The sequence below is a fragment of the Nipponia nippon genome, unplaced genomic scaffold (genome assembly GCF_047370975.1).
Source record: "Nipponia nippon isolate SJK-2023a ecotype South Korea unplaced genomic scaffold, ASM4737097v1 scaffold_3, whole genome shotgun sequence".
Taxonomy (NCBI): Eukaryota; Metazoa; Chordata; class Aves; order Pelecaniformes; family Threskiornithidae; genus Nipponia; species Nipponia nippon.
This window is the reverse complement of record NW_028262347.1, coordinates 90651730-90670519: the sequence shown is the minus strand read 5'-3', so window position 1 is coordinate 90670519 and position 18790 is coordinate 90651730. Positions and strand designations below refer to the sequence as shown.

The following is an 18790-nucleotide window of genomic DNA, read 5'->3' as shown; positions in this document are numbered from 1 at the left end:
TTATATACATAAACTTGCCACTTAATGACGAGTAATATTCAAACAGTATTAACTTGGCTATATGATGGACTACAATTAATTCTATTCTCTCTATATAAACTTCGGCAAAGAAATTGGTGAATAACATGACTTCATATTCCCAGAAGGCTGAATTCGCTTTCTGTTTGCCGATAAAGATCTAATGTAATTCATAAGAAGCAAAAGCCCACATTTTAATAATTAAAACTATTCATTACCTTTAGAGAGGCTAAAATATACATTAAGAAACAGTCCTGAATGCCATCATTTAAAGGCGACAGTTGCTCAGTATATCTAGAGCCTCTTCTATATGTGTTTAACCTCGTCTGAAAGTCTGTCCCAGCAGCTTTCACTCCGGGAACAGTCCAACTCCCACCTCAGGAAACGTACCAGTCTGCATGACGGTGACCAAGGGCAAAACGTCAATAAAGGTTCTGAGAGAAGCCAGACAGTCAGGTCAGGTCTTCGTATATAACTGTTCCTGCAGCAGAGTCCCTCTCCCCCAAAACAGGGCTTAATTCCTATTGATGCTTTTGTTTGTCACTGAAAGTCGCTTAACTGTTGAAAATAACGCCTATCATCAAAGCTATTCATTTGTCATTTGAGAGAATTCCAAAATATAAGATACGGCAGCAGCCAGCAGGGAACCTGCCAGCCTTCCCTGCTGGAAACCCACCAACAACTGTTCTGGGACAGCAGCTCCTTTTCTCCTTCTCCCTCATGGCTAACAGTAGCAAAGGCTTGTTTCTGGAAACAAGCACCGGCAGAATTACCCTTCAGCTTCATAGTCTGCTGCCATCACAACAGCCATCGGCGGCCAAACTCTCGCGGACTCTGCATCCTGCTACACACAGGAGCTGTCCTGCTCCTACTCATTTTTTGAACCTCCCAACCTCCTTTCCTCTTCTGCCTTTTCTACCCAGATCCTTCTCTCCTCCACAAGTGAAAGAAGCAAACAAGCAAAAGGCATCACCAGGGCACCACCAGGGCTGAAATGAACTCAACTGCTTTGCAAGAATGCTCTGGAACTTTTTACCAAACTCTTAGCTTTAAAGGCTGTTTTTCAGAAGGTACATAATTACTCTAACTGGGAAGCAAGCATCATTTGCTAGTTGATTCTTCTGCACATTAAACTGCCAGGACTGTGATGGAAGTAGTGTAACATTTAGGGTGGGAAAGCCACTAGTAAGTAATTCCTAGAGTAGGAATTTCAGGTAGTTGGTGAGGACATATCATAGAAAACACTTTATTTATGATTTACAAAATCTGTTATTGTTTCCAGATAACATAAAATTGAAAAATAAAATTCAAACATTTAAAGTCTACAAAAATCTAGAAGTTTAGATTATTTTCACATGAGCATTCTCATTTATGGTATATAACCACATGTGCTTTTACAGCCATTGAAAATAATAACATTCCTTCCGTGACTTGAAAATAGCTCTTTTTCGAGCATACAGGAGACACCATAAATTGGATTAAAGCAAACCTACACAACCTTGGAACCCATAAGTCAAACTTACAAAGTTTAAGAAAGTTGGTTCTCTGAGGACTAGAACTCCAATACATTATAAAAGTTTTTCCATGGGAGCCATTTATGTGAAAAGAAATTAAAGAATAACTTTAAAGCTGACATAAAAATAAAAACATGGAATGAAGTTAATTTCTGGTGTTACTCCATTCAGTTACACCACAGGTCATTTTGGCCCGTGATCTGTAGAAAATACTGTCATGATTCATCACAGTAAAAAAAAACAAAACAAAAACAAAACACCAAAAGCTTATTTAATAAAAGAATCAAATGAACTAGATGAGCTAGGAAGAAATTGTCAGAAAATTTTCAAATTAAAAGTATGCTTTCCACCAGCATTAAATAAATTCAGTTTTCTTAAATGCATATTGATTTAAATTTCTCAAAGAAAATTTATTTTGTCAAGTTAGTATAAGATGCAAACAAGAATGAGCTATTATAATGCCAATATTACCTTATTCAAGCAGATTAACTCTTGCTAATTATTAAATTACACATCTGGCCTGCTGCATATTCTTAGTTTGTAAGAAGTTCTAATTAGCTATTTGAAAGTGTTCAGGGTGGTAGCTGAATATTCGCTGTGTGTAAGGATCACTGTCCATTGCCATTTTTTGTCCTGCGTAATGGTGGTAGCTCTCCGGATGAAAGTGTTCACAGTGAAGGCTAATCCATTCTCTTTCCGTACTGTATCTTTCTGCTTCAGCAAGTATTCTAGTAAGAGCCATGATATAACTCAAAGCCATCTGAAGGGTCTCATACTTGGACAGCTTCTTATCTTGACCCCACTGTGGAACCACCTTTCTCAAACGATCAAAGGCTGTGTTCAGTCCTTGCATCCGTCTTCTCTCCCTGGCATTGGCAGCCAGTCTTCTCTTTGCAGCATTTTCCATCCTTTCTGAACTGCACTTCACAACACAGCCTGGTCCACTTCCGCACTGGATGTCTGAATCTACCTTTGAATCCAAATGACTGGATTTACAGGTTTTCATATTCGATGCAGCTTCAGTTTCACACACACAAAGATTACTTTTTAAAAATTAGGTATCTAAAAAGCGGTGGGGAAAGCACTCATGTGAGTAGCCTGCGTACCTCTTGAATCTTTCCAGATATCAATGATGGAATATTTTTCTTAGCATCTGAAAAAATAATAATAATAAAATAAAAGGTCTTCTAGTTCTTCTGGAAATGTCTGGAAATTGCTTCTTATTGTTTAAAGAAAGAATAAAGAGTTTTTAATGTCTTATGCTTTCATTCTTTTGATTTCTTTAAACTCAGAGAGAGAGAAAACACTGAAGTCTCCATTCTCAAAATGTATGTTACTAAAGAAAATGGTCCATTTAGTCCAACAAGGATCTTAATAGATTAAAAACAACACATCAATTCCAAATGATCATTTCAAAAGAAAGAAGTTCTAATTCAGTTTAGGAGAGTATTTTGAAATGATGAACTGTTGCGATCTGAAGACATAACTTCGTAACAGAAATCTCTCCTTTCTTGAATCCTGCCGGCAAGCAATGATTGTGTCTTACAGACAAGATGAGGCTTTATAGAAACTGCAAAAGCTAAACAGGTGGTAGCAGGTGGGCGGGCGGCACTCTGCTTCCATCCCAGTACCTTCCCACCCTGGGAACTACAGGGGGAAAAAAACCAAAACAAAACAGTAAAATCCGAACATTACAGCCTTCATCTGTTGAGAAGTCTTCCAAAGCCATTCTGTGCAGCCCTAACAACTTGCCATCTGGAGCACTGTCTGGCTGGCCCCACAAGACTCTGGGCAGTTAAGCAAAAGATCCTTTCAATGGATAATCTGTTGCAACTCAGGAAAAAAAAATCTCTGTGCATTGTAGTATTCGTACATTAAAACATGTGAAAATTCTGGTTAGATAATATTAAGGGTAGAGGAAATAACTGTTCTAATGAAACAGAGGAGAATTAGCTTAATGGTATATGGCCAAGAACACTGCTGTTTGGCACTATATGATACCAAAATAAGTAGACTCAAATTATTAGAAACCCTTCAGGACTCATAATTTTAATATTGTATAAAGTAGACAACATTGCAGAGAGAGTAGTGCCTTGAGAAAAATGGGGATTATGTATTCGCACGTCAGCAAATCCAATGTCATTAAAATAATTTAAAATATATTTAAACACTTAAAATGTAACTATGGATTTATCTATTAAAGATTGTAAAAATGTTTGGATAGGTTAGGACATAGACATGCACAAAAACATGTTAGTATACAAATAGTCTGAAAACTGCCCTTTTTAATACACCTTTTTAAAGTATATATGTGCATTTTATGTGAATTTAAAAAAAAAGTGTCTTTTTAGTCATATCCCTAAATAGGCAAAGAGAAAAAAAGAGGATGTGAAAAAAAGAAATCTGCTTGCTGGCAGTAAGGGATCATTTCTGCTACCAATTGTAATGACAGAGAAGCCACCATACACACACTCACACCGCATAATCAAAACATCTTTGCTTTACTGTGCTTGTATTACTAAAACCATTAGCTACATAAACTTACAAGGAAACATCACATGATCATTTTATGATATATACAAACGGGAAAAAAAAACCAACCCTGTGACACAATGATTTATTATCTGTATTGATTTCAAACTTAATTAAATTGTTACCAGCATTCATAAATTAGTAACTTTTTTCATTAGAGACTGAATACTGTATATTTATTTAGAACTATAGCTCAATTGTTTTCATTATGACTCCAAAACTTGGTGTAGTTGTAAACAGCTGATTAATCCCTAGCAGAAGCAATGACAATGAAATGAGGTTGAATAATCCAAAAACAATAGGATGCAATTGAACACTAATGGACTCCAGCATGACAGATGTTGAACGTAGGCTGTTACGCCCAGTTGCTCTGCTCTTAATATTCTGAATCCTAATGGTCTTGAACAGAGATGATGGTTGGGGTAAGGATTCTCCATTAGTCCATTATCAAAATGTATGCCACATCTTCAATTTTTAAAGACGTACAACTGCATCACGTTTCATTATAAATGTTCAACATTGACCTATTCTCCCAAACATAAAGAACTACTACCACACATGAAAATGCTACTTTCTGAATGAAAATTTCTGATTATTTGTGTGTGTGAGAGATAAGAGTTGAGAATAGCACCTTTCAAAAACCACATAACCATAAGTCTTTCACAGAAGGATCAGCAATTATCACTCGTGAGATATTTCTTTTTCTGAAGACGCTTCACGGAAAGTATTGCATGTGCAGTAGAAAAAAAAAAATACACCTCTGATCCTCATGCTATTGCTTGAGCATATTTTAGTGCTACAGCCTTCTATTCCCAAATAAGTTTGTCAGTTAAATCCTTTGTCTCTTAAAACGAATCTCAAGGGATTTTTAATGTAAAAGAACACAATAACATTAAGGTGTTTTGTAAGTTAATAAATATCGTGCATTCTCATGAGGTAGCTATTACTCAATTCAAATAATTAATCACTCTGAGTGTTAAGAGTGCTGTTAACTTCATACCAGAAATAAGAAAAGCATGCCTTTAAAATATCATATGGTATAATACTGTGTTTTTTTCATTTGTCATCGGTTTTCCTATTTTTAACTTAATATGTCCTGCCAGTATGAATTACAACGAAGACTTCAAATATATTGAAAATCACAGTTCTTAAAAACTTTGTATTTTACTCCACTAATGCATAGCAACATAGTACATGACAGTGCTGTTAATTTTCCCCTTCCTAATTGATTCACCACCATTATCATGCTTTGACTAATACAGTGGTATAATCTCAAGAGAGAAGCTGTGATTTATCTCTCTTACTGAGCAAACTGTAACTTTACCTTAAATGATTTACTATCAAATCACAGGACGAGGGCCCAAATCCATCTGGATTAATAACGAACCCCTAACAGGATTTTATAGCTTAGAGGCAAGGCTAAAAATTGTTCCATGGCAGACCAAAATGCCTGCTTTTTCATCACTTACAATTTTTTTAAGTTTCTGCTTTATGAAAGAGAAAGAACAAAATTAAGTATTAAGGTCTTATCCACACAAATTAATTTAGTTCATTTGCATAGCCCACCAGCCATATGAAAATATGTTATCTCAAGCTAGAAAATCAACTGCTTTACTGCTCAGTCAATAATAGAAAGGGTGTCAGTGAAATTTGCCCAGGTTTCCTTCACCTGGTTTGATTTTCTTTATATTTCAGATTGTCTCAGTTATTGCTTATGTAATTCTATTCCCTTCTCCATTTATTTTTAATCATTTCTCAGGTCTTATTCTTTGAAATAATTTTTCAAATGATTCTCAAGATTTTTATGATGTAAGTTTTGAAAAAGCTATTAATATATTCTGATGTGAAATGCTGCTGTGGTGCTAAAAACTTTTCTAGATCCCAGCTTATATTAGTCTCATCTTTATTGTACATCAATCATTTTTCAAGAATTTCCCTTTTACTTGTATTTTATTGTCATAAGATAATCTCAAGCCAGAAGAACATTAGAATTAAAAAAAGTTCTGTGTCTACTCAATTACTCAGATTTCAATCTTTGAATGTCTAACTATGCAGGTACAAATTCAGTGCTACTCCATGACCCTAACAGCATTATTCTTGATTCATATTTTAATTCTAAAACAGTATCTTTAATCAAAACATTATGTTTTTCTCAAAGAAAAACAAGAGACAGGCAAGAATGCTATTTCAGTCATAAACCAAATTATTTTATCATCTTTAAGTCACCACTGATATTAGGAAACTAAGGGGTAATTTCAGTCCATTAAAGAAATTAACTAGTTTCAGGATTTATGACTACATACAGAAATACATAAAAAATTGTCTGCTAGATATCCAAGTTAGTAACTCAGATGTGATTATCACAGCACCCACTAAGAAGAGCTAGCTGTCTTTCACCTGTACTGCTATGGAAAACACAACCTAATTACTTTTGTTGTGGAATGACTGTGGCCAAATACTAATTTTAAAAGGAAGTGAAAGTAATATTTCTGGTTAAAGTCTAATTCCTCAATACCTTCTCTTCTCTAATTGTACTAAAAATAACATATACAAGCAATATATCAAAGCAAGAATCTTACCTCATCTTTCTAGCCAGAACTCACTATTTCATCGCAGGTAGATCCTTTCTAAAAGCTTTATCAAGAATTCTTACCACTGTAGTTTATACTGAGCAAAGCTGAAAGACTGGCATGCCGTATGCTGCTTAATTAAGAGCAGGTGGGTAACTACCAAAATATGACCATCCTTAATGGCCCAGTTTCTAGTAATATTTGACTCAGCTGATGAGACAGGCTAGAAATCCATGGTGTGCAGAATAATGTATTTTCCTTCCTTGGTTATTTACATTGTACATACAGCTATAGGACAAACAGAAAATAGAATAATTCACAACTGAATGTTGTACCCTGAACTGAAGGGAAATTTAGACACTGACTCATACTGGGAAGTTGAATAGCAACCTACAGCAGTAAGATGAGTTTACAATCATTTCACCTAGGGCTTCCCAACCTCATACTGGACACCTTTTTCTACAGAGTTCTTAAAATATTTCATTTTCCTCTGAAGCCTCTCTGGGGTGAGCTTTTCTTTCTAGCAGTTCAACAAGTAAGTCTCCCAGCCACACTTAAGGCTCTGCTTGCCATACTACCCTCCAACTATCACTTCTTCTCAATTTACCCATTTCTCCTTGCCAGTCATCCTTTTCTGATCCACGTTATCTTTCTTAAGTAGCTTTCCCTCAGGTGAGGCTCAAAAAGCATAGCTTTCCTCAGTGATCCTGCACAGAACACCCTTTCAACGTAACTTTGTTTTAAAGCATGCTTCTACAACAGGAGGTGTAAAACCTCTTAAAAAAAAAAAAAAAAAAAAAAAAAGAGAAAGGGTTCGTTTTATCATGGTACTAGAGGAACATGTTTCAAATCTTTAACTAAAATGTTTCTCACCTATATTATATATTGAATATGATTACTATTACATACATATATGTACACACATACATATACACAAGACAGCTCATTAAAAGAATCATAGTATCATAGAATCATTAAGGTTGGAAAAGACCTTTAAGACTGCAAGTCCAACCGTTAATGTAGCGTTACCAAGTCCACCACTAAACCATGTCCCTAAGCACCACCTCTACGCATCTTTTCAACACCTCCAGGGATGGGGACTCAACCACTTCCCTGGGCAGCCTGTTCCGAAGCTTGACCACCCTTTCAGTGAAGAAGTTTTTCCTAATATCCAACCTAAACCTCCCCTGGCACAGCTTGAGGCCATTCCCTCTTGTCCTATCACTTGTTACTTGGGAGAAGAGACCAATACCCACCTCACTACAACCTCCTTTCGGGTAGTTGTAGAGAGTGATAAGGTCTCCCCTCAGCCTCCTCTTCTCCAGGCTAAACAACCCCAGCTCCCTCAGCCGCTCCTCATAAGACTTGTGCTCAGACCCTTCACCAACTTCGTTGCCCTTCTCTGGACACGCTCCAGCACCTCCATGTCCTTCTTGGAGTGAGGGGCCCAAAACTGAACACAATACTCAAGGTGCGGCCTCACCAGTGCTGAGTACAGGGGCACTATCACTTCCGTGGTCCTGCTGGCCACACTATTCCTGACACAAGCCAGGATGTCACTGGCCTTCTTGGCCACCTGGGCACACTGCTGGCTCATGTTCAACTGGCTGTCAACCAACACCCCCAGGTCCTTTTCCACCAGGCAGCTCTCCAGCCACTCCTCCCCAAGCCTGTAGCGTTGCATGGGGTTGTTGTGACCCAAGTGCAGGACCCGGCACTGAGCCTTGTTCAACCTCATACAGTTGGCCTCGGCCCAATGATCCAGCCTGTCCAGATCCCTCTGTAGGGCCTTCCTACCCTCCAGCAGATCGACACTCCCGGCCAACTTGGTGTCATCTGCAAACTTACTGAGGGTGCACTTGATCCCTTCAGATTCCACTTAGAATGCTATTGCAACCCATTGCACCACTAAAGCAGAAAAAAAAGCTTTGACATATCATTACAAAGCTAGCAGATTTTCTCAGTACTTGACATCATATAGGTTCTTGCGTGCTTAAAAATATAGCTATCTATCAAGATCAGTTCCACCTGTGCATGCTCAGTGATCTGCAAAAGCTGGCCTGAAGTTTTTCACAAAGGGACCTATAGGCAACACGCAATAGGGGACACACAGTTACCTGGCACAATGTTCACTGTTCACCGTCCAACTAGCGTTGTGCAAGGAAGCTGGAATACTGAAGTAGTACAGCTGTGTAAGTTTTGCTCTACAGCTGAACTAACTGGCCTGGGCAAAACACTGATCCTCTGTTCATCTTTCAAACATGAATTAACTTGTTGGCACTAGCTTCAGCAGCACTGGGCAGTATAAATATGCCTACAGCAACCACGTCAAAAAAATTAAAATTACTTGTTAGGCATTATATAGGCATTCTGGCGCAGGCAAGAGCAGAATCCATCTATTTAAGATGTAATTCAGTTTCTTCAACCATCTTTTATTTTCCTATATACCCGGTTTCAATGAGGCAAGAGTCTTCCAGAGAAGACCTTCCTTTACTATTTAGCTTGAGACTTACTAAAAGCACTATCTGTGCTATGCACCGAGAAACAGATGAGGGAAGGGATCTATTTTACTCTCCTGACTCCAGACAGGAATTACTGTTTTTATGATCTCTGACAGATGTTTTTCTAATCTGTTCTGAAAAACCTCTAACAGGGTAACTAGCAGCACAAGTGATAAACTATTATCTTTTAATATATCAGGTACCTCAGGATTAGAAAGATAAAGTAGGTGGTTGGGACATATTTCATCGGCTGATTTGACCGTATTTCCTCACCGCAGAAGGAAATTATAAACTCAGGACTCTGGGGTTCAACTCCAGATTCTGGAGGGAGCAGTACTCCAGGGGTTATTTATCTCTTGGTCCTGACTTCCCTCTTTTGTGGCCCCTACACTCTCTCTAACTTTTTCAGATGTCTCTCATCCAGTTGTCATCCTGCCCATTCCTCACTCCTGTGCATCACAATCACCTCTGTAAATATAAGGGCATCTTTGAGATTACAGTGAGATAAACCCCCATGTTTCACCTTCTGTGCCCTCCAAATACAATGAGATGGTCCTTTTAACCTCAAACCAGAGACGTTTGTTCCAAATGGATTCTGCAGAGATGGTAACAGCCAAGGCCCAACAATTTATGAACCAGCACATGTGAACTAGGATTCATACGCTTATTTTTAAAAGTTTATAAACGTAACTAATTTTAATGAGATTCCTGACACTGAAGCAACACCAGTGCTACAAACAAAACAAAACCAAAAAATTCTAAGCTTGTTACAAAGAATGGATGAACTACAGCTTCTTAACAGGAAAATCTGCTCAGTGTTCTTCCTTAATCAAAAGATACAGTCAATCTCGAGCAACAAAGGTAATGCAGTTTAGGATGTCATCTCAGCAGAGGGTGTGATTTGTTATTACATCTTATCTGCTGAAACTTCAGGCTTTTGCTCAAACAGGTGCTCTTACTCCTTTCCCGTCCCTAGGTTCCTGCTTCCTCCCAAACACTGGCAACATAGGCAATAATGCAGCCATAGGGTGAGTCAGTTCCCCAACGTGACTTTGTTAAAAATATTCTTTCTTATATTGTAGCAACTAACTCTTAAATTACCTATTTGCTATGCCACCTGAAGCATAAGAAAAAAATTAATGTTATTGCAAACAATCACTGTTTAAAAAAAAACAAACTAATTTTAGTTGTTCTACATTTAAAAAAACTTTTTTTTTAATTAGACAAAAAATACCAAGATCATTCAAAAGTTAGCCTTTAAATTTTTTTTTTCTTTGGAATTCAGAATGAAAACCACAAAAATTCCTAAACACAGAAACTAAATAGGTAGCTATGCTGAGAGACAGTTCAGAATTTCATCCTGGAATGAAATTACTTCCCTAGAAGTATCTCTGCCTTTTTTTCAGTGCAAGTATTACATTTACCAAAATTCCTCCTAAGAACATGTCTAATCCTATACCTAAAATGGCAAATACTACAATTTCCAATTCAATTATGCCTGTATCCAACTACTTCCTAATCAGTAATATGTATTTTACTTAGGCTTTGTTGAGAGCTGTGGTTTCCAGCTTTCACAAGACCATGGGCAACAATGCTAACTATGTGTTGCAGACGTCATAGCAGGTTCTTACAGTTATGGGGTGTTAGGGCTCTCCCCAGCTAGCTGTTGAAGATCATTAATTATCAAAGTGTGAAAAGACAACTCCTTTTTATTTTCTCATAAACCTTTTTCTCTTAATATGCGGGGATTGTCTTGCTGATACACAGGAGAAAACTGAAGCTGTTCATGCAGTAGCAGAGACTCTTTGTATTGGCAATGAACTTATTTTATCACAGCCTAGGGAAGAGACAGCTGTTACACAAGTGGAGTTTTCTGAGGGAAGAAAGAGGAGTAGAGAAAGGGAGATATAAAAGGCGCTTCATGGTATCAAAGGAGAAGAATGTAAGAATGTGCTCCCACTGCGTTCCCCAGATACATCAGCAGAAAAAATCTTATTTAAAATGAACAAACAAACAAACAATCTGCTTGCACATGCAGATTTTGGTCAAGCAAGTAGCTTGACATACTTCAAAAGCAGAAAAAAAAAATTTGCAACATTTTATCTACTGTATTAAAACTTTCTTGTATAATTTATAACTGTCAAAAAATTGCAGTCTTTGAGTAGAAGCACCATTTCTCCCCCTGGACACCAACAGCTAGTCCACTTCCAGTGAGTTCTTTTTCCTCATATGGCATCCTTGCATGGCACAGGACCAATAACGGACTCTATGAACATTCAGGTTTCTATTCCTTCCACCAAAGTGCTGGAACATTCATTTTCTTCATTTTTTCCTACAGTGAAAAGTCACTGTCTATAGTCTATTCTTTTCTCTACCAAGAGGCATGAAGACTGCCAGGCTGAAGCTGACATCTTCCCAGCACCACAGAAAACTAAGGAGACATGTAAGTGGGTGCTTCAAGATAGTCAATCTATTTATGAAACACTATTACTTGTGTATAATTTCTATACCATAAAGACTTGCAACCTGCAACCTGCTTCACTCAAAGTAGAAAAAGAATTAATGTGCAGGAAAATACAAAGTAGTTTAAGTATGAAAATGAGTGTTGAAATTGCTGTAAATAGAAATACTTCTTGACTAGCAGACATAAACCAAAAACCATGGAGAATGGTCCCTCTTTTGAGAAGCAGAAAAGCGCACAAGAAAGAAGCTCTGTACGGAATAAAATATGGTGTCTAATGTCATGAACCTGTAAAGACCTGAGTGTGTTTAATATTAAGCCCTGAGTAATCCCACTGAATTCAATGGCAGCCTGCTTACAATATTTAAGATAAACACCAGCATTTGGAATTTCAGGGAAAAGAGAAAAAGCAAAGAAAGACAATGGGGAAAAGATATAAGCAGAGATACAGGCAGGAGCAGAAAGTGAGAATAAAAGCAAGATGAAAAACAAGGGCAGGTTTCAAGTGAGCTGAGCTGCAACAGTTTACAGTGGCTGGAATCTAGAGTCTCTAATATTAGGAACTGACTGTTGGTTTTTTTTCCTTCTCAAACCCTTTGACTCATTGTTGTAACATGAAGAAGAGAATGTAATGCACTTTGGAAATTAATTACAGTTATACATCTGGTTCCTAACCAATTAGGAAGAAGACTCAAACTCCTCATCTCCTGAAACATAATTAAAGCTACAATTAATGTTGCTTGCCCAAAACAAAATCGTGCATAGGTTGTGCCATATAGCTTATTGACTAAAATAAAAATATATGAAGCAACAATGGAGAGGGTGATGCCAAAGGATGCTGTAAGCTTTTCATAAAATAATTTTTCAGTTCAGAAGGAGTTATTTTCTCGTGCAAACAGGCATAAAATTACTACCCACTGCCCTGCTTCTCATTGATTTCTACTTGGCACAGTTTGCCAGATGCTGTTTGGTCTAAGTGTTGCCTTGACCTCCACTGGTGACGCTGGCCCCTTTTTGCTTTGTTGCGCAGTATTTTCCCAGCAGGGAGGTCCCACCCCGCTAATAGTTCGGTTGCAACTTTTGCTAAAGGCTTATAGGTTACCCATATGTTGTAGTGGAGGGGCCAGCCTGACTGGAATTAACTCAGAAGTGGCGTCCAGCGCTGTGGCTGGAGCTGGCCCAGAGGAGATTATAAATGCCCCAAAACTAATTAAATATTTTGTCTCCTGCTGGTAAACAAAAGCGAATGAGGGCAAAAATACGAAATGCTTGATTTAACTAGGATCTGTAAGTAGCTTGACAACAGCAACCCCGAAGTCAGTGATGCATGATTTAAAAGCCCCTAATGGGTCAAAGCTGTTACACAAATGAGACTTCTGTCGATTATCTTTCACTTTATATACTTGCAAAACTGTTACATAAATGTACTTACAATCAGTTTTCACAACAGCATTTCTGGGGTAAGAGCCATGAAGTCCAGATATTTATTCGGAAGCATTCTTAACTTTCACTTTTGCACTGAAAAAATACAGAAAATAAATATGACCACCAAGAAATACATACAAATAAGAAGTGACACTACTTTCAGTAACATTTTCAAGGATTTGAACTGTCAAGTGGTGCTTCATAAAAATGAGGTAGAAGAATTCTCTTATTTAATTACATATTTAGCAACTTTTAAAAAACCTGTTAGTTAAGTGCCTTTTTCAAGGCACTTCTATTTAAAGAAATATATAGAGAGAATACATATAGAAGAATATATCCAAAGAAATCAGTTGAATTATTTAAATACAAAATAATATATATTTAAAGAAATCAGCTGAATTATTTAAATAATGGATCAAATGCTTTTGATATATATAATTCAGATTTAATGTATTCAGTTTTGTGAATTAAAAATCCTCTCTCATGGCATTTTAAATATTGTATGTCCATAAGGGTACACTATATTTTAAAATACACTACTGCAGACTTAACTTCTTTTCTTCTGGTAATGTATAATAGTTATCACGTAAATATTCCATGAATATGTTTCAGAATGTTAAGTGAAGAAATGTCCTACAAAAATCCCGTTAGGGAAGAAAATCAGAATTCTAATTGGATGTTCTATATACTAATTTTACATACATGCTTAATTTCACATGTTTATGTAATCTTACTGCAGTTAATGGGACTAATCAAGTGTCCAAAGTTAAAAATAGCTGTAAGTTTTGGTCATCCAGGACCTCAGTTCATAATGCTGTTAGTGTGAACTAGAAAGTGACTTGTTTAATGAAAGCATAGCATTCACCTTTTCTGGGAGGGCATGTGTTAAACCTTTATGTTTTCCATAAGCACATTTTTACTTATTTTTTAAAAAAACCTTTACAATAAGGTTATCTTTCCTTGCTAAAATTTGAAACACTGAAAAATGGCAAGGACCAAATATATATGTAAAAAAAAAAAGGAAACCTTAAAACAAATTGATAGATACATATACATACACACATATAAATATATATATATATATACACAACTCACTTCATTTTTTATAGTACTTTACCATTAGATTTTTACTTTCTAATCAAACTGTTATGCAAGTTATGTTATCTACACTCAGTTTAAGCAAAAGTTTACGCTATTAACTGTAAGGGCTGATGTTGCAATTAATGCTTTCCAAATTAACTAGGAACTTTTGTAGCTATATTGGTTTGCATCCTGCCATAGACAGATGAGTGCACATGCACACATGCATATAACACATCTGCTCTTTTGTCCAAATGGACAGCAGGACGCCACAGAGGTTTTTCCATCAAAAGAAATGCAATTCTAAAAGATTAAGATGTTCTAGTTAGGCACATGGTAATATCTGATGTTTCAGATTTTCAAATCTCCCAAGTGTCACATTTCCAAACTATAATGAATTAGATGCGACGGGTATATTCTAAAAGCTACTAGTAAAGCTGGTTGTGAATAAAGAAACACTTAATGTAGTGATCACTAATATATATTGCTGGATTTAGAATGCACAAAGGACAATGTTCCCTGTTAGGTACATGAGAATAAAAAGTGATCAACCATGACTAAAAGAGCAAAAACTCACTTCATCCAATGTATATAGAAAAAGGACTGAATATTTGGTATCAAAAAGTTTGTTTTTTCTCCCATGAAGCTAGTTGTTTCTTTTCATTCCTTATTATTTCAGAGATTTCGAGAATCTCGAATGACAGCATTCTATCAGATTTTAGTGGAGTCTTCTCTTGAATTATCCAAACTTGAGGATGGGGAAGTTTTCTCAGACTTAATATCACAGTGGAAATTTCAAATGAAAAGCTTTTTACAGCAATATATTCAGCCACTTCTGTTAAACAGGTTTCCTTTTAGATATACCAAATAAATGGCACGATCTTGCTTATTTAATTGCATACTTTGTGGTCTGTGTCATCAACTGCTCAAGGACCTTAATTCCTACTGCAAAAAATGCAGTAAGGCAGCTAAATTTCTGGTGCAGCTGGTCTTCTTCATACACGATTGAGAAGCAAAAAGGTACGTATTATTTGGTTTTTCCTTATAGCTTAAAAAAAAGTATCTGAGCAAAGTAGTATAAATAAAGAATAAAGAAACTGTAAAATTCAAAGTGCTGAAGAGGAAACAAACCCAAATATTTTACTGGTATCACTGAAGCCCAAAATGTATCACCGTCTCACTCTGTCTTCCTCTGAATTTTGAGGAGTGTGGGTAACAAAATAGGAACATGTAAGACTGGGCAGGGAACACAAGCTTGTATCTATTTTTTTCAGAAGGGTTGTTTTCTAGAAAGTGTGTTAATGTATTCTTCCACAAAGAAAAAGGATGTATTGATCAGACTCATCTCAAACCATTGTACAAGACCTTTGCATAGGTACACATTGGAAGAAGTACACGAGAAAATTTGTCCTAGTTCAGAAAAGATCAACATAATCAGTCTCAAGTCTCAATAAGAGAAGTAAGATGCCTGAAAACAGTTGAGGAGTGAAAATGAACATACAGAACTTATGATGTCTCTTCTACTTTTTCTTGGCTGGCAGGGAAGGCTAACTGAAGTCATGAATTCGTACTGTACCATTTTAAGGATCAAGATTCCACCTTCTTTTGGTCCACCTCAAAATCCTACGGCATAGCACAACTTAATCCACACTCCCAGTCAGCAGGGAAACCTAGCAAAGATTACACCTCCTGAAGTACAATTCCCTTTTGCAGCTCTTCCTGGAACTTTCTGACTGTACCACCTTTTAGTCAGCGCTATTGCTTGATGAGACAGTTGAATCCTTTGTTAAGACCTTCCAAAATGAAACAAAAGTACCACTTAATTGGTATTCTGTCTGGGAGTAATTCAAAGGTGTCTTCTAGTACCTTGGGATATGGTGTGTTCTGCTTTGGAGAGAATCAATCAGTCAGAGATTGATGAAGGGGTGGTGAGGTCAGGCTTGCAAATACAGAACCATCTGCAGAGTCTCCTGGGTTGCTACCTGCAGCATAGTAATTTACAGGAGCAGGTGTTTCCTTTTAATCCACATTTTTTTTCTGCTGAAATTGTAACTTTATTGAGAAAGTGTCTGCAGTTTGTTATTAAGAGGGTACTTTGTTTATTGTTCCTATTAACTCCTGAAAGGTTTCTGAAAGTTGTAGTAACCATACTCATTAAAAACACAGGTAAGAACAGAGGCTGTGATGTTAAATACGTAAGTCAATCAGACACATCTTCAGAAAGCTGCTATGCATAAACATATTAAAGTCCAAAAGGACGTTTTTAAAACAGAATTAATTTGTTCAGAAAGAAGGCATTTCTTTCTGAATATGGGTGACTGAAATCATCATAGTCATTAAGATTATAATTTATTTCTGTTTACAGCCATAAATGTATAGGGAGAAAGGAGGCTTTCTGAAACAAAAGAAAAATTCAAGAATTCCAGCTGGAATTCCCCACCTGAATTGAGCTTGGTGGGATGGGCACTCTGGTGAGTCCCCTTTGGTTTGGATCCAAAGCACAGCAGAAGGTCAGCAGAGAATACATTTGAATTGAAATTCAGGTTCCTGGCTTTGCTGCACCTCATGCTCTGCTCCAGCTCTACTATATTCTACATAATCTCTTCTCTAGCCTAACATCTCTCAACCTGACTCCCAGATCATACAAACTCTCTTTGCATCATCAACTTCAACTACTGGCAAAAACTGAGGGCATGCCCTGAAGTGTTTTAACTATGCTCACATATTGCAGAGTCTCTACACAGGTATTGCACCTCCTTCTCCTCTTCCTGCTCCTCACAAACCTACTTCATCTCCTTCAAGCTCCTTCCTCTTCACAATTCCAGAAACGTTCTTGAGAATTTTTCTTGGGTTTGCTTAATGTATTTTATCTACCCTGTAATGCTTAACAGGACAAAAATTACATATGGGAAAGTGGTTTCTTGGTTTGGGTGTGTCACCAAAAAAAGTCACAGAACACTGGAAAGTGGATAAAACTTAGACTTATGTGATTCGTGACATTAAAAACCAGGGAATGTCCTCCTTCGCCAATCAATGAGGCAAAAACACAAGTCAAAGTGCACCTCTCACTAAGGAAACTAACAGTTAGAAATGTTTACTTTTTCACATTCTGCTTTAGACATTAAGTCTAAACTAGAGGTCTTAGTCTAAAACTGACCTGTAGTAAAAAAATTTCACACTTTTCAACTATCTGGTAATATATTGGGTTTTGTTATTCCCCTTTCCCATTCTTTTGAAAATTTTTAATTATGGTTTGTAGTAAATTTTAGAAAATAAGAGGACAGTGACTCAGCAATTGAGAAAAATCCCTTGTTCCGTCTTTTTGTTTGTCTGGTAATTACTTTAAAGTCATCTACTCCTCTGGGGGGAAAAAAAAATAGAAGTCAGAATCAAACTGTTTAATTGGCAGATTTTTTAGTTTTTAATTGAACTAATTTAATTTTTACCTGATCTGTCATCACCCTTAATTGTCATTTAGTTCCCTTTTCTTACTTCTGGGAAGGTTCCCTCTGTTCCTGGCATGTTTCCCTGTCACTCTGATGAATACTGAGACAAAGAAATCTTTCCTTTCCCAGAAATAACTGCCTCATCTGTTGCTAATTTCCCTTCCTATCCCTTATGGAACACATGGCTCCCTTCTATGACGTCTTGCTGTGTACACATTCATGAGATCTTTTATTCTCACCTTTTGCAAAATTTTCCCATTTTGGTAACAACTTTTCAGTATATGTTTTCTGTCTATCCTCATCCAGACAACACAAAAGAAATGCAAAGTATTTTCATGAATCCTTTAAGCAAATCTGTTAAATGGCTTACTGAATTAAAAAAATGGCTTCCCATTTTCTTTTCATCCCTTTTAGCTGTACATTCATTTCCATAGCAACAAACTTAAATGGTTTCGGTTGCTCAGTATTTTTTTTTCTTAATTTGCCTCCTTTCTCAGGGTTATGTGCTTTCATCCTGGTCGCTACATGAGCTATGCCTCGGCTCTTTTAAGAGCCAACTCTGTGCTTCCCCTTCCATGAAGCTGCTAAGGCACACACCAAAAAAGTAAAATGAGCAAACATGCATTTAAATTTTCATGTTTTGGCTGTTCGATCTAGCCAGGGATTTACTCAAAACTTACACTGGCCTGTAACTTAATGACCTTCTGTTGGACACTCATGATAAATAACTCTCAAGCGCACAGGAATTTTTTGAATTGTATTTTCCCTTCACATAATTTGCTCCTGGTTCAACACATCCCTATGCTACAATCTTAATTAAGAGAGCAGCACAAAACAGTTCTGCAAATCCTCTGCACCCGAAACACTAAACAGAGAGACATTGCATTTTTCCAACCTTCCACTTAGTATCTTCACTTAATTTAACTTTTGATTCAACATTTTAATTTAATCGAACAATGCAAGTTAACCATTTTCTTAGAGAACTACTAAATTCCAAACTTCTATGTTAATAGCTGTAATATGATGCAGGCAGTTCCAGAAAATTCTTAAACAAACTTTTATTTAATTAATGAGGAAGGCCTAGCAACTTGCATTAAAAAAAAGAGTCGATGGAAAGTCCACGATGATGAAGCCTGCATGAAATTCTATAGCACTCAAAAGATCATATTTAGCATCATAAGGACCTAAAAAATGTGTTGCATAGGTTGAAGATCACATGGCACTAATATTTAAATAAATTATA

The 18790-nt window shown here is 36.8% G+C and overlaps 1 protein-coding gene across 1 annotated transcript; it reads right to left on the bottom strand.

Moving 5' to 3' along the window:
• Nucleotides 1-1991: 1991 nt before the first annotated feature.
• Nucleotides 1992-13114, bottom strand: ATOH7 (atonal bHLH transcription factor 7). Its single transcript, XM_009465985.2, has 2 exons — nt 13029-13114; nt 1992-2685 (listed from the first exon to the last, which is right to left on the bottom strand). Exon 2 carries the CDS (start codon nt 2536-2538, stop codon nt 2083-2085), a length of 456 nt encoding a protein of 151 aa, XP_009464260.1. The 5' UTR covers nt 2539-2685; nt 13029-13114; the 3' UTR covers nt 1992-2082.
• Between the last annotated feature and the right edge of the window lie 5676 nt (nt 13115-18790).